At 40.3% G+C, this 17,451-nt stretch overlaps 1 protein-coding gene across 2 annotated transcripts in view; it reads right to left on the reverse strand.

Moving 5' to 3' along the window:
- F13A1 (coagulation factor XIII A chain) overlaps window positions 1–17,451 on the reverse strand; it is a 163,747-nt gene that overhangs the window by 37,642 nt on the left and 108,654 nt on the right. For both annotated transcript variants that reach the window (XM_004753663.3, XM_004753664.3), the window contains exons 9-10: window positions 6,484–6,587; window positions 5,065–5,153 (exon numbers count right to left, since the gene is read on the reverse strand). In XM_004753663.3, the coding sequence (XP_004753720.1) occupies window positions 5,065–5,153; window positions 6,484–6,587 (193 nt within the window). The remainder of the gene's footprint in view (window positions 1–5,064; window positions 5,154–6,483; window positions 6,588–17,451) is intronic.

Raw genomic sequence — 17,451 nt, forward strand, 5'->3', positions numbered from 1 at the left:
TAGCAGGGTCCTCTGCATCTGCTTTTGTTTGCTTGCTTGCTTCATTCAGCCATCCACCCATCATTCATTCATTCAACAAGTACTCATCCAAGTCTACTTTGTGCCAGAACTTGCTTTCGGTGATGACAATACTTTCCCAGAACTTATGTTCTAGAAGGGAGAGAAATAATAACACTAAGGCAGAGTAGAAAGATAAAAGCAATGGGTCAGGAAGTGAAATTTTCGGTGGGGGTGGGATAGGGTGAGTCAAGGCCTCTTTGAGGAGGGGACCTGAGCGGAGACTTGGATGCAAGGAGGGGTCAGGTGTACAAAGTGTGGTGGAGAGTAGGGGAGAGCTTTTCCAGAAAAAGAAACAGTATATATAAGAGCTCAGAAAAGAGTATGTTTACATGTTGCCAGAAGGGCAAGGTCAGTATGACCTGGAGGGAAATGAGCAAGGGACGGACGAGATGGAAAGAAAGCCAGGGGCCAGATCACATAGACTAAAGACTTGTGATCAATGTTATTGTAAGGGTGGTGGAAATCCACTAGAAGGTTGGGGGCAATGGAGTAATGTGTTTTATTTACATTTTTAAAGGTTAATTATGGCTAGTTTGTGGAGAATAGATAGGAAAAGGGTCAGATGAGAGAAGGGAGGTAGGCTAGGAATCAAGTTCATAGAGCTCAGTATTGTACAGAGTTCAAAGAATCAGCATCACAGACTTGGATGGATGCGTGTTGTTTTTAGAAGGCATTTAAAAAAAATTAACATATAATGTATTATTTGTTTCAGGGGTACAGGTCTGTGATTCATCAGTCTCACCATAGCATATATGCTCCCCAAAGCCATCATCCAACCACCCCATCCCTCCCACCCCTTCCACTCCAGCAACCCTCAGTTTGTTTCCTGAGATTTAGAGTCATTTATGGTTTGTCTTCCTTCCTGGTTTCGTCTGGTTTCATTTTTCCTTCCCTTCCCTTAAGATCTTCTACCTTGTTTCTCAAATTCCTCATATCAGTGAGATCATATGATAATTCTCTTTCTCTGATTGACTTAGTCTGCTTAGCATAATACCCTCTAGTTCCATCCACGTTGTTGCAAATGGCAATATTTGGGGTTTTTTGATGGCTGCATAGTATTCCATTATATACATATATCCCAGATCTTCTTTATCCATTCATCTGTTGATGGACATCTAGGTTCTTTCCATAGTTTAGCTATTGTAGACATTGCTGCTATGAATATTGGGGTGCACATGCTCCTTCAGATCACTACATTTGTATCTTTGGTGTAAATACCAGAAGTGCGATTTCTGGGTCATAGGGCAGTTCTATTATCAACTTTTTGAGAAACCTCCATGCTATTTTCCAGAGTGGCTGCACCAGCTTGCATTCCCACCAACAGTGTAGGAGGTATAGGCATATACCCTTAGAAGGTATTTCTGGCAAGATGCATGAAGAAGATTAAGAAGAGAAGCCAACCTGATTCTAAAATCATATACATTATTTGAATAAATGGATGAACTATTTTAGATCAGAATAGGAGCCCCCCAAATGGGCTAACAAGTGCTAGCAAAATAACCTTGAATTGAGAAGGAAGCATCTGTACCACTGGTATCCACAGTGCCTCTGGAAATTGCTATGTAGCTTCTGAGCAATGGAGCAGTTACTGTGGCCCTGGGGGACCAGTCATCCTTGCTGCAGAAATCATCTCAGGAACAGGGAGGGAGGGGAATGGGCATGTGCTCGAGTGTGCATGTATGTGCAGTTTTGGAGTGGTCTGGTATGGAGGGGAAGACAGAGCCAATGAGAGGAAGCTAAAATCAAGTGAACACGGGAACTCACGAGATGACTCCACAGCTTAGCATTGTTCTGCTCTCTCCTCACCCCCTTTAGAAGCCAAAGGCCACCATTAGTTGGGGAAAGAAAAGGCAGATGGGCTTCCAGAATGGAGGTCCTCTCCATGGCACTGCGGGCATGAGAAAGGAGGAGTTAGAGAAAATAAGCTTCAAGCCCTGGAAGCAATCTAAAAATGTGAAGAATGCATTTCTAAAAGAGAGGAGGAGAGGAAATGGGGCAGAAATAGGATGCTTCCCATGGACCTGCCTCTTTTTTAATTTTTAATTTTTCAATATGAGTCTAGTGGATACACAATGTTACATAAGTTTCAGGTGTACAACATAGTGATTCAACTTCTCTATGCTGTGCTCACGGCAAGTGTAGCGACCATCTGTCACCACACAACACTATTACAACATCATTGACTATATTCCCTATGCTGTGCCTTTCATTCCCGTGGCTTATTCTATAACTGGAAGCCTGTATCCTCTGCTCCCCTTCAGTTCTTATTTTGGGTTTTGCTTTCACTAAAGGAGACCATGGCTCTGAGATGATCAAAAAACGTCAGTGAACATGATGTTTAATCCAGCCCGGAAGTGAGTAAGGAATGACCAGCGAGAGGCAAGAAAAGGCACACTGGGCTGCCTGCCTGGTGTGTGACAGGCAGGCTTACGCAGCCAGACGATGGAGCAGGAAAGGGAGGATGCCATCTGAACCTGAGTCATGGACACTCATTAAAGTTAAACACGATGCCCCCCGTGTGGTCCTCCTTTGGGCACCCTTGAGAAAAGATTCCTCGTACACTTTCAACAGCTTGAGCGTCTCTTATAAATGGCTCAGCCCTGGGGCTCAGCCCGTGCCAAAGCAGCAAATTGTACGCTCTTTCAGACAAGTCTGCAGTGGTTGAGAGAGGAGTAATTATAATCTGCGAATCCTGATGACATGCCTAACACCCCGATCTATATTTAATAATAGCAAAAAGCATTCGCATTAACAGCTATTAGGCAATTCGCTCTTGGAAGGAGGTTGCTCCCTCTTTCTCTGCAGCAACAAAGCATAATAAAAATATAAGAAACGTGGCTCTGTGAATTTTAGAGTGATTTCCCATTAAGAGGTTCTCCCAGCATCATAAACTATCAGCTGGCGGCTGGGGAGGTTGGATAAATCTCCAAATCCCGAAGTGAAATCGAAGGGGATGAAATTCGAAATACAGTCTGCCTGTTTTCCCCAGGCTTCTAGCAACTGTAATGGAAGTCTCCATGTAAGAAATACTGTCCCCTTTGTGTATTCAAATTTCTGATCTTGCTGTGTGAATATTCGCGGTAATTTTGCTTCCTAAACATTTCCAGATGCTCCCTCCTCCTTCCCCCCCTCTTGCCATTTGGGGAGCTCAGGCCCCGCCCTCTCGGGTGAGTGTGGGGCAAGCACAGGCTTCCCCCTGACCTCCTCCCTGGGGCCACCTCTTTCAAGTCCTAGCTCCACTGGACTCAGGCTCCTTCTGCCTGCATCTTCTGTACCCCGGATATGCCACCTTCCGTGAGCCTGCACAACTTGTCATTTCCCTCACACACCATTCAGAGGCTCAGACTGTCCCCTCTGCCTCAGTTTCTTTCCTTCCTCCGGCTTCTTTCTTACCCACTTGGACTGAATAACTCCAAACTCTCCCTCAAGACACAGCTGAGGCACTAAACCCTCCAAGGCGCCTCCCTGTCCCTTTCTCCATGTACTCCCACAGTGCTCCTGTCCATCCGCTGTGGCTCTCACACAGGTGTCCTTATCATCCGTCCTCATGTTACCCTCTCTCCCTGTTGGTGTCTTATAGCCTTTACTGTCCCACTCAGTTCCTGACCCGGCTTCCTCAATTAACAAATCTGTATGTATTAAATGCAGATCATTCTTCACCTACATGGCTCATCTAACAATTAGCTCCACAGAGCCTCATGTACTACTGTTATTTAACCTTTAGTGTGCTATGTGTTGCCACCTCTCACCAAGAATCTAATTTTTTTTTTAAGATTTTTTTTATATATTTGAAAGCGAGAGCACCAGGGGGAGGAGCAGAGGCAGAGAGAGTCTCAAGCAGATTTCTGTTGAACACAGAGCCTGTCCAGCGGTCCATCACCCAAAACCAAGAGTCAGAGGTTTAATGGACCGGGCCACCCAGACGGCCCAAGAATCTAGTTTCGGAAGGGCATAGGATTCTGAGTTCCCTAGAGCACAGTGCCCACCACATATTTATAATAGGGATTTATCCAATCCCAGTGTAGTAGTAGAGTGTGGCGGTTACTGACTTGAGTTTCATTCAGTCCCTGCCTGGCTTTAGATCTTAGCATGACTGTTTAGTTCAGTGAGTGTGGACAGGTTATTGACCACTCTGCCTCAATTTTCCTTTCGGTAAAAAGGGAAGAATCATAATACTAATTTTGAAGGGTGGCTAAGCGTCTCAAACGGTAGGCATAGTGATTACATAGTAACTATTCTGTATACAACTGACATTACTTCAGTGCGTTTATTGGTGAAATTGTACTCTGGGTAAAACCTGCCTCTTAGCCTCTGACATATTTCTCTGCTCTTCACCGCCTGTCCCCAGCCTTCTAGCCTCCCAGCCTTCTCCTTTACCAATACCTTTTATATTTAATTTGATTTTTAGAGCCCTCCTTGGTGTAGTCTCTGCCTCATCTACTCCCCATCAACCCATGAAGTATGCTGCCTTCTAGCTGTCATTCCCTCGCTTCCCTATTTCAGCAGCTCTGCTTTCCCTCCCCAGTGATGGATGGCCTGGAGTGGCAGGAACTGGGCTGCAGTTCCCAGACTAAACCCCTGGATGGGGTGTGTCTGGATTTTGTTTTTATGGGAACTGTTACGTTAGTGTCGGAGTAAACTAGTACGCTCTGAAGTTTCAATTCATGGACCGTCTCCACCAATTTTTAGTTGAGTCATTTAGTCACTTAATTTCTCAGGAGCAGTTGGTATCTATTTCATGGGTGCGAAGAACTCAACTAAGGTTAGTAACACAATTGCTTTTCAAGGAGAAAATCTCAAAAACATCAAGGAGAGAAAAATGGTAAGTAAGAATTACATTTAGAATTAAGAGCCTGGAGGTTGGAATGATGTTTAGCCGACTTTGTAGACATGAAACACATGCCACGGACTTGGGAAATTTAGAAGTCACAACCTGATGTCTTATTTTTCAAGTGTTAAGAGGTTGGGGAAGAAAGTGGCACGTCTCTCCAGCTTACTACTTACCTCTGCGAAAACAAAGGGTGCATCAAACTGGAAGCAAATATGGCCATGCTTAATGGCTTGAACAGAGGCTGGGCCACACCGATACATGCCTGTATCACACAAAGGAACGGAAGTGTGAGTTTGTTATCTCCAGTTCTGTCCGGAAACAGATACAGGCTCTGTAGAGGCAAGTGTTCCCAACTTCAACATTGATATAGCCCCAATGCTTCCCATGGCCAGAGACGGCCAATGACCAATGTGTGTCATCAAGAGGGCTTCGTTGGAAATGCCTCCTCAAACCAAAATACAGGGCATCACAATGTCTTTGTCTGGTCTCCCACCTGGAACACATAACTTCAGACATCTGTGCTGAGGCTGAGCTGTTTGCTTATAGAGGACTGATCCATTTCCCACCGGTCTCTGGAATGCTGGAGATGGTAATGTGTCCCCAGTGATTGTGTTAATTGTTTGTTTTGATTTTTGTGTTTTGTTTTTGGACATTATGGATGGATATCAAGTGTTGAATTGGGGAATCTGAACATCAATCAATGCCCGACATGCATTCAGGAAGTCAGTAGGCACATGATTACTTTTATAAAGTTCTTTACATTTTAACCAGCTATCTTTGGTTAATAAGAGATTAACTGCCATTAGTCATCTCTGACGTCTCCTCATGATACATAATTGAGAACAGAGAAAGTGTTGAACATTCTCCCTCAAAATCCAGCATAAATAAAGCATGAGTCTCTTATGAATAAGTTATGAATGTCTATGGATATATGCGTATATATACACACACGTCAATATCTCATATCAACACCTGAGGAAGTAAACATAATGTCCCCAGGCCACTGATTTTTATCATCCTATTAGAGAGAAATGGAGGCCTGTGATGTGATTTTATAAAAATCTGGGGGAGGTCATAGCTGTCACTCATTGCTTAGCATAGACTGCAAGTTAGATGATAAATACCCACATACTTAGGTTTTGGAAGAAATCACACAACATAAAAAGAAATCAGGTTCTGGAAAAACAACTAGATCTGTAACTATTTTTTGAGTTCTTTATTTTCTCTACTGCCTTATAGCTTATCACTGTGCATCACAGAGGGCCGAGGTATATTTTAGAGCCTAGTAAAAGTGCCTACATGGACATTTTTCTCTTGTCTTCAAAACTGCTTATCAAAGCAAGAGTAGATGAATTATATATGTTAAGTTTTATGCACTTTTTTTTAAACCAGTTATAGAATAATCAGGGGAAAGCCGACCATTGAGATGAAATTAAACTGATTGACAGGCTGCTAATACTGTACATGGGCCCAGGAAGCACACTTTTGATGTTGGTTCCCAGTGGGAGTGTTGCCCACACATCAAATGCAACCCTAAGAGCAAAAGAAAGATTGATGTGAAAAGAGTTCCTGGAGGGAGGATGCGATTTTACCATCGCTGTTTTCTTGCGGGGTGCTGTCCACAGCTTGCCACCCTCCAAATCCAACGGGAAGATCAGGTCTTGTCATCCAGGCTTCATTCCAACAGTGGTAGTTCCTGAGAAAACACCACCCCAAGAAGATTAAACTTCCCGTTCCAGTCAACGCCCCAAGAAATCAAAAGGTGTCCAGAATTCCTGTGAGTACACTACCTACACATTGCTGGAATGGAAAAAAAAAAAAAAAACAAAACTAAATTGAAGACTCGCCAGAGATGTCCTGGACTTGAGTTTGCTGGACAGATGCATTCCCATTGGCACCCTTGGGAGGGCATCAGGTGGCTGGATTTCTCTTCCCTGCTAATATCAGTTTCAAGGCCACCCAGTGCATGAAACAGTTTTGATCTCAACCATCCTTTGCTGCCTAATGAAACAGAGCATACTATGTGCTAAAAGGGTAGAAAAGAAAAGTTAATACTATGTGCTAAAAGGAGAGAAAAGAAAAGTTAATTGAAACCGAAATACATATATCTTTGCATTTCTTTTATATTTATGCATACTAGATTTATAAGAAGCAGATCTCTTGTAACAATTAAGCAATAAAATGCTTGTGTTTATGGGCTTAGGCTGTTGCCATAGAAACTATAACGTACTCCTGACTATAATTGTCTCTAATTTGGGCAAATTTCCATTTGGTGTCCAAGAAGAAAAGGGTGTCAGGGTGAGTATCTCTTTAACCTTTATCAAAGGTAGGCAACCCACAAGCCAAAACTTTACAGAACTTTGCATATGACCCTTGAGGCAAGAGCATGGAATAAAATGTCATCATGAATTGTATTATGATGTCCTTGGAAAGACCTGAAATTATATGACAGTACAGAAACCAATGAGAGCACATTAAGCCGTCTGCGCTATAGAAAATATTCATCTAGTAATAACGATTTAACAGTGGGGAGAAGTAGTTACAGCAGTCTTTGTCTATGGCATGGATGAATTTCAGTTCCAGCTACCATTCCTCCTTTACTTAAGTGTCCTTCAATGTCAGAAATTTGTACATGTTCCCATGTCTGAGTTTGACTCCGCTTTGATTGGCTCAATTTGGAGGTATTAATTTCACTGTGTAGCCTTTATGTACCAGGCTAGGTGCTGGGGATGCAGGACTGACCGACATGTAGGTTCTTGCCCACAGAGACCCTCGTGATCTAGGAGGAACGATGAAAAGGTAAACCAATCGTTACAAAACATTTCATAGCTTTGCTGTGAGGCGTAAGCAAGATAATGGGTATAAAGCACTTAGAATAGGACCTGGCATGTGATAAGTGCTCAAAAATAGTTAAGTCTCAGACCTTTAAAAATAATTCATAGATGTGATGCACTGGAAACTCATTTGGGGTACAGTGGGGTCTCCGTGGGGGAAACCCTTAGGGTATGAAGAAAAGTTTCACAGCAAAAGTGATAATTGAGCTAAGTCCTGGGGAATGTGGGAGTTTGGAAAGTCAACAAGAGAAGTAAGAACAAAATTGTAGAGGTATGAAATAGCCCACACGATGTGTTTGGGGGATGGCACGCTGTTCATCGTGGTGTGAGGGCAGCATGCTTGCATATTTGTGTGCATGGGGGAGAGGGGTGGCTGGTAAGGGTGGGCAGAGAATCACAAAACTAACAAAAATGCACAGCACTTACTATGTGCCAGGCACTGTTCTAAAATTTTATGTATATTAGCACATCTGACATTCTGGTACCCTATTAGAAAGATTCTACTATTATTATCTCCAGTTTGCAGGGGAAGCCCAGAGAGGTTAAGAATCTTGCCTGGGGTCACAGAGTTGGTTCGTGACAGAGCTCCAGGGCTCAAGCTCTTAAACAATGAACTGTGGGATAAGGGAGGATGAAACTGTGAAATCCTTTTATCCCAGATCAAACGATTGGACTCTATTCTTGGGTAAGTTAGAATTGCAAACCCGTCTTTGTGGAAGACAGGTGGGGAAGCAGGATGGGCCTTGGAGCTGAGTTGACCTCTACTCCTCCACTCCCGTGGGGACGACTGGGAGCCATCAGCGGGTACAGGCATGTGGAGATGAGAGAGCTGGATGAATGGAGGAAGACTTTCATGTTTTCAGGGAATATGATGGTTCCATTGACCAAGACTGAATGAAGGAGGAAGGAAGGACAGTTTGGGTTGGGTGGTGTGTGTGTTGGGTGGCTGACAAGTTCAGTTTCGGATGTGATGAACTTGAGAGCCAGTGAGAAACCCAGGAGACAAAACCCTAGAGACATTTTTATCTATCTGTGAGACACTCAGGGTTGAACCAATTGCTAATGTCTTCACTGACGGTGGAGGAGAATGGGGGGCAGAGCTAAACGAGGAGAGCATGGAAATGGAGGCATGCAGTGTAGTTTTCTCTCCTCAGAGTGATCTAGGTTGTGAAGGGAAAAAGAGAAGATAGGACCACGGCAAGAAGGTAATGCAACACAGGCAAGAGTGTTTTGATTATTTTCACTCTAGCAGAGATTATCATGCTTATGGGTGATGCACCAGGGCAGGGAGTGGGAATAGAGAATAGAGAGATGGAGTAAGAGGACATTCAACTCCCAAGGATGCAGGAGGATGAGGTTGACTGCTAAACCTTGCCGGGTGTGGGGATCGAGGCATTGTTCCCAGGGACAGGGAGGTGTGGGTGTAGATCAGGGTCAAGGTATGGAGGTGTTGGACAAGAACCTGAGGTTGGTTCCCGCTTGAGAGCCTGCATCTTTCCTCTGAAGCTGGAAAGAAGGTCACTGTGAATTTAAACATGACTGTTAGCCTCCCTCCAGAACACTGAAAGTTGCATCATTAGGCAGAGAGATCCAGGAAAACAGAAAGGAAACATTTGCAATCCAAATGGACGTAGTCCTGCTTCCTACACAATCCGTGTAGGCAACCTGTGTTTAGCAATCCTGGCTCTAGCTATGATTTCACTGTTACACCACCACCCTAGATTAATAGGTGCCAGAACCTCCTTATTTAAATTCAAATATCCTGGGCAAGGTTAGCCTTGAACAAGATAAACAAGCTTTGCATTTCAGATCTCAGATAGAGAACCCAAGTTGAGGTTGGGCCTTAGTCAACGGGTAGAAAGCCAATGGCTGGGCTCCCAGGCTCGTCATGAACAGAGTGGGAGGATGTTACCTCCAAAGCCACAGATTTTTTTTTTTCCCCCAAATCATGCTCTTCTCTCTGTTCAAGAATGGCCAGGGAAAATGTGTCCTGGGCCACTCATGCCATGAGGGTTCCCTTTTGGCTGGATGTTAAGTATTTCTGGGTACACATGTTTGTTTTTCATTTTAAGGTCACCCATGAAAGGGGCTAATATTTACAGACATTTCTGAATTCCATTTGCAACAAGGTTGCCTGTAGGTTGGGGAATACATATGTTTCCTGAAAGGTCTTTTTAAAGTTCCTTATCTAGATCTGTCATAGTCTTTCTGTTTTCATCTTGTAATTTTATTATGCATTCGTTGAGGGATTGATTCACTTCTGGGACTCTGTCTTGTTCACTAACACATTCCCAGCCCTAGAGCTAGGCCTTAGAAAGTGCTCAGAAAGTATCGCTTGATCGAAAAGCAAGGACAACTCCTAGCAAGCATAGGACATCTCCAAGACAGGTGTAATTAAACTTTCATTTGCTTATTTGTTATTAAGATTCATTTTCTCAGAGGCTTCATTTGGAACTTGACTTCTCACTTCCCACTATATGATCAAAATGTATGGTGTCACTTTAAAGGTAAACGAAAAGTTAGAAACCTTCAAAATGATCTAGTTTTCTTATTGCCACTTTCTAAAGAAGCAGTATAGAAATTAAAATAAAGCCCCATTTCATTGAGAGTTATTTAATCAAGTTGAAAATAACTTTTTTGAGGGAGAATAATGATGGAATGACAAGTGAACACCACTTTGCTTTATGTTACTTTTTGCAAGTTTCCTGCAGTGACAGCTAGTGATTTCTAGAACTCCTTTCAAGGATGCTAATAACTCAGCAGAACTGGTACAAAGGATCAGCAGAATATTCACCAAAGGCAGAGCTTTTCTAGAAAAACAGCATCATGCATTGCTGAGGGACCTTCGGAGAACATCACAGCATTGGTTTGGTTTATCCTTTGATTAACCCCTTTCCTTGGAATTTATGTGTAGCAAATAATCACACAGATGCAAAGTACTTCAGAATGTTCATTCTTGCATAATTTGGAAGAAGGAAAAATCAGAAATAGTTTCTCTAATACATGACTGTTTTGAAATACAAAACAGAATATTATTCAATCATAAAAATGAAAATCTACATATATTAGGCAGGAAAGATACTTATGGAATATTAAGTTTTAAAAATCATAGACAGAACACATATTGTGTGTGTACTTATGTGTGGAAGGCAGAATTTTAAATGACCTTCACCTTTGTATAATTTCCCCCTCTTGAATGTGGGTGAAATCTATGAATAGGAGGGTGTATCACTCCTGTGATTATGTTACTTTACATGGCAAAGAGTATTTTGCACATGTAGTTAATATAATTGATTTGTGGGCTCTGAGTTAGTTAAAAGGGAGCTAGCAAGATGGGCCTGACCTAATCAGGTGAGCCCTTTAAATCTGGATCTAGAGGTTAGGGACAGAGCTAGCTGGAGACCAGAAGCAGCAGAGACATTTTCCTACTGACCCTGTAAAAGATGGAAGCTTCCATGAGTTCTATAGCTTCAAGGAACTGAATCCTTGCAGGAACATAAATGAGTTTGAAAGAGAGTACTGGACATCAGACGGGCCACAGCCTCCCCTAACATTTTGGTTGCCATTATCTGAGACCCTGAGCAGAGGACGCAGTTAACTTGTGCCCAAACTGCTGACCCAGAGAAACTGATAATAAACTTGTGTTGTTTTAGGTTGCTAAGTTTTTGGTAATTTTTTATGCAGCAGTAAAAAATGAGGAGTTAGAAGATGGATGACTCTGACTTTTGTATTTTTTTCTGCAACGTTTGAAATTTTATAATAAACATGAACTAATTTCTACCGCCTCACACACATACACATAAGTGGACTATTCTTTTGTTAAAAGAAAATAGAGCACCGTTAACGGTCTGTCCGGTTTTAAGCACTGTCTAAGGTCACATCTGGAGTCGCAAGAACCTGTGGGATGATGGAGAAATGGAGAGAGAACACAGCTGAAATCGAGATGGGCTTTGGGTCTCTACATGTTAGATGTTCAAAGACAGTAAACTGGATAATTTAAGCAAGGCATCCTTTACTGCCTTTAGCTTGGCTAATTGCTTAAATGCTCCACAGGGTGGTCTCATTTACAATTTGTCCAGGAACATTTCCCTACAAGGGAAGAAAGAGGTGTGGGCCTGTAACCCTGTTTCTGCAGTTTTATAATAGCTCAAGGGAAAGCACGAATAAGATTGACTGAAAGCCCTCAAGGAGATTTATTGGGCCAATTTCAAATGTATACAATTCTTTGAATTCTTTTATTTTAAAAATGGGAAGGAGTGGACGAAAAGTACTTAACTATCTTGTAAATTGGGTATTTGTGGCATATGCATGCAACCCCACTTCCCAGGCTCTTTTGGTATACTCTTAATACAGGCAATGCTATTGGTGAGAAAAATGAGAGCAAACCCTGAAATTGTTGAGCTTTGGCCATTTCAGTGGTAGAGGGTATGGGTGGGCTGGGAGTTGAAAGAAGTTTAGACAAGTTGATGGATTCTGAGGCTTGTCTAGCAAGACATTCCAAAGCAGAAACGAAAGCTTGGACCAAGAAAAAATTTGTCAGTTAGGAAAGGTAATGAAGCAAAACAATGAAAAGGAATTATTCAGAGAAAAGGAGGCATGCTGGAGGAATCTTTTATGGAGCTGGGAGATGGGAGCAGTACACTACTTCAGAATGTAGCTGTTTATTGTCAGGGGCTGTTGGAATGCTGAAACCAGGAAGGGGCATTTAAAGTCTCTCTGGGATTGTTAGTCAAAGGTTGGAGGTCCAATCTTCTGGAGACCAGGACAACCCCTCTTTAGAAACCAACTACCCACCAAGAAAAAAGTGAAGTGATGAAGGTGTTTGCTTTTGCTTATCCTTTGCAGGGAAGGGGTCCTCCAATGCTAATTGAGAATCGGTTTAAGCAATCTTCTGTAGCATGAAAGATCCGAATTGGGGTGTTGAAGATAAAGGGGGTGGGCTTGGGGATATGCTGTTATTCCCAGAATGAAACTATGTGGTATATTTATAGAAGGGTAATAATCAAAATAATAACTGCTCAGACACAGACACGAACCGATTGGAAATCTCAACCAATCACAAAGGACACTCAGCCTATATAAATGCTGTATGTCCCTACCAATACGTATTGGATAAATGCCAGCCCAGATGTATTCAATTACATATACGGTACCACAGTACCTAAGGTGTTTGTTTCAATTTACGAAGTTTTCTGGGAGTGTGTCTTTCCTTAGTCTTGAGCCTTTCTGCTCTCTTCTTAAGCTTTCAGGTACTGATTTCTTGAATATTTAGTAAGAGCATTTTATAGCAGCCTTATTACAATGATTTTTTTAAATTTATTTTTTGTTTATTTTCAGCATAACAATATTCATTATTTTTGTACCACACCCAGTGCTCCATGCAATCCGTGCCCTCTCTAATACCCACCACCTGGTACTCCAACCTCCCACCCCCCCCCCACCACTTCAAACCCCTCAGATTGTTTTTCAGAGTCCATAGTCTCTCATGGTAATGATTTTTTTTTTTTAATTTTACTTTTCTCTCTTCTTTTGATAGCTTCCCCTCTTTTGATTATCTGTTTTAGTTTATTATTGTGGCATCAGAAAATGGGCAAGACAGAGAATGAAACTAAATTTGGCAAAAAATGGCAAACATAAAATAAATAATCCTTAAAACTCTCAGAAAGTAGATGCCACTCATCCATATGAACCACATTTGCCATTACTTCTTAGCAGAAAGCTCTCTGTAACTCGCCTGGGTTCCATGCACTAGATTCATTTTGAAAATAAGACCCTGTTCCCCTTTACTACTCTCTCTGGCATCACAAATTGGGAATTAATCTCACACCTGAAAATGAAGAAAAAATTAGATTTTGAGAATATTTTTTTGGATAACTCTAAAGTATAAAAAATGTCTATAATAGGGCGCCTGGGTGGCTCAGTGGGTTAAGCCGCTGCCTTCGGCTCAGGTCATGATCTCAGGGTCCTGGGATCTAGTCCCACATCGGGCTCTCTGCTCAGCAGGGAGCCTGCTTCCTCCTCTCTCTCTCTCTGCCTGCCTCTCTGCCTACTTGTGATTTCTCTCTGTCAAATAAATAAATAAAATCTTAAAAAAAAAGATCTATAATAAATTATGGCCAGGTTTATCCATAACTATTGAAGGAATTTAAAAAATATATAGCCAATAGTTTAAATAGGTACCAAATCACCATTTTGTACTATAAAGCTATTTATAAGTATAATATTTTAAGGTTGATAGCTCTTATTTATATAAGGTTTTTCTAGAGCTCTTATTAATCATCAAAAGAAATTAATACATTCAATATAGCCTATATGGTATTTATTTTATTAGCTTCTAATCATTTGAAAGTTGGCAAAATTTGAATGGTATATATGATGACAGAATTTATGATTAACCAAAACATGATATTTTTCTCGTTATGGAAAGTACCTTTCTGTTTTCTATGTGGTTTATCAAATGGCTCCCACTTTCTTTTCCATTCTAATTTCCAAGAGGTATTTGTAGTAACCTCTGATTTTTTTTTAACCTCTTAAACTCCTTCTTTTTTTTTTTTTCTTTAAAGTGGATCTTTAGTAGAATAGGGACTTCAGGCCTCTTTGGAGATATTCTTCAGGACTGTGATAGGAATGGGAAGAGAATCTAGTGAAGGGATTTTCAACCTTCAAAATACAATGTCCCTTCCTAGTTTTAAAACAAATATTTTATAACATCTCTTTATTGTACTGAAATGAAATCCACAGATAATTTTTTATATACAATTTCTGAAAGAGCAATATAATGCCCTATAATGTACAAAAGAAATAGAGAAGTAAAAGGATATGCATAAAGTATTATGTTTTTTTTTTCAATAGGATATCAGGAAGGTGACACTGGATACTTAAATATTACTACAATATGTAAAACTTTCAAGGAGTGTGGTAGACTCCTAATTCCTGTTGTGGTTAAGAGTGTGCTCTAAGGAATCATTTCTAAAATGACAGAGTAAGGATTTCCAAGAAACTGTTCCTTCATAAAAACAAAGGGAATGTTAAGAAACATGATCAAAACAAATTTTTCAGAACTTTGGGCATGGACCAAAGACTTACAATAATCTGAGGTGGAACTTATTCAACAAAACAAATGAGTCTCATTAAGAATAGTGAGCTTTGTAGCATTGGAGTTTGCCTTATCCCCACTCCTCTCCGTAGCTCCACAGTAGTCATGAAAGTCAAGAGCCTCACAACTATGGTATAAAAACTTGCAACCTAGCAACAAATTAAGGGGAGAAAATTGGGTTTGGAATTCTCTAAAAGCCCCATCTCCAAAGAATTGCCACTAACCTGTCTGGGGGTTCTCTGAAAACTCCATTCTCAGGATTTCTTTTTATTAGATTAGATTCAGAATTCACCCTGTGCAAATACCCTTACCCAAAGACTGTTTTTCAAAAACAATTAGAAGTGACTGTTTGATATCACAGCTGCCTTAAAGAATGATACCAATTGGTAATAATAAAAGACTGACCCCCAAAAGAACGTAAAAGGCAAACCTAATGACAGAGATGTCCGTAGCGGGCTTTGAACAACTCTGACATACTCTTAAGAGTCTGAATAGCTACACAGATGTGCAGGTCAGTGAGCATGGCCAGGAAGGCCCTAAGAACCCTAAGAGGGTTCTAATCTTTCACCTCTTAGTGATCTTGAGATATGGTGGATGCAAACAGGACGTAAAAGCTACAGCAGAATTGCAAATTTACTGGTGGAGCATTGATGGCATTCCCCCAACACACAAAGAACTCCTTGAGGACTGAGGACTTCTTAATTCAATTAACTAAGGAAATTTCTGTCCAATTGCTAACTGACAATTAAGCTAACCCAGCAGAGACTTCAATGGCCAGACATGATAAAAAATACAGACTTTCCAGAATTAGTTCAGGGAAGTCACTAAACAAAGAGTGGCAGCAGCAACAACTCTACAAACATCTATAACACACTCTGGAGAGCAGGAAATCTGATTTACAGAGTTGTCACATTGTATTATTTAAAATGGCTAGCACTTTTTATTTTTAAACGGAATACACACAAAGAAACAGAGAAGTATGGTCCATACACAGGAAAAAAAAAAAAAAAGCAGTCAAGTGTCACTGAGGAAGCCAAGACATTGGTTTTACTAGACAAAGATTTTAAATCAGGTATTATAAGCATGTTCAAAAACTAAAGAAAACCAAGTGAATAATGTCTAATCAAACAGAGGGTATCAATGAAAAGATAGCACTTATGAATGGAAATCAAATAGAAATTCTGGAGCTGAAATATATAATAACTAGAATGAAAAATTCAAAAATTCACTAGTGGGTCTCAAAAGTATATTGGGGTAGACACGAAGAAGAAAGAATTAGTGAACTTGAAGATAACTTGAAGATAAGTAAATTGAAATGAAAAAATATGAAGAAAAATGAACAGAGCCCCAGGGACATGTGGGACACTATCAAGAGTACCAACATACTCATAGTGAAGGTCCCTGAAAGAAAAGAAAGAGAAAAAGGAGCAGAAAGAATATTTGAAAAAACTAATAGCTAAAAATTTTCCAAATTTGATAAGATATTGATATAGACACCTGAGAAGTTAAATTTCAAAAAGGTTAAACTCAGAGATATATACCCCTAAATACCTCAGAATCAAACTGTCAAAAGCTGAAAACGAAGGAGAATTTTGAATACAATATGAGAAAATGATTCATTATCTATAGGAGTTTATCAGTAGGCTAAAACTAACTACTCATCAGAAACCACGGAAGCTAGAAGGCAGTGGAATGATGTACTCAAATTGCTGAAAGGAAAAATTAAATAAGAACTGTATATCTAGCAAACACTACCCTTTAAAAAAGAAAGCAAATGTAACTTACATAGAGAAATAGACAAAACCAGTATAAATTTATATTTGTTTGAATTCTTTTCTCCTCTGATTTTAAAGACAGTTTTATAAAGCAGTAATTATAAAATTGTGTTGATGGGCTTATAATATAGAAAGATGTATTCTGTATTACAGTAACAGAACAAAAGGCAAGGGGAATGGGACAATGTTTTTGTATGCTACTGAAATTTATTGGTATTATTATGAACTAAGTTGTTTTAACCCACTGAGCCACCCAGGCGCCCCTGAACTAAGTTGTTTTAAATGATGGTTTTATTTTTTTTAATCACTTCTTTTATTTATTTATCTATTTTTTTAAAATTAAATTTATTTATTTTCAGCATCACAGTATTCATTATTTTTTCACCACACCCAGTGCTCCATGCAATCCGTGCCCTTTATAATACCCACCACCTGGTACCCCAACCTCCCACCCCCCGCCACTTCAAACCCCTCAGATTGTTTTTCAGAGTCCATAGTCTCTCATGATGGTTTTAAATTGTAGTCCCCAGAGAAACACTAAGGAAAAACCTGAAAAATATGTCAAAATAAACAGAAAAATTATTAAAATAGTATACTACAAAATATCTTTTTATACAAAGCAAGAAGTAATGGAGGAATAGGGGAAGAAAAAAGACATAATGCATATGGAAAGAAAATAGAATTGCAGATATAAACCCTATTTATCAGTAATTACATTAAACATTAGTAGACTAAATACTAAAATCAAAAGGCAGAGATTGGCAAGATGGAAAACAAAACTGTATGTTATATCTAAGGGATACACTTCATATTCACAGTTGCAAATAGGTTGAAAGTAAAAAAGATGGAAAAACA

The sequence above is a fragment of the Mustela putorius genome, unplaced genomic scaffold, assembly GCF_011764305.1.
Source record: "Mustela putorius furo isolate JIRA1106 unplaced genomic scaffold, ASM1176430v1.1 tig00003870_pilon_pilon_pilon, whole genome shotgun sequence".
NCBI classification, from domain to species: Eukaryota; Metazoa; Chordata; class Mammalia; order Carnivora; family Mustelidae; genus Mustela; species Mustela putorius.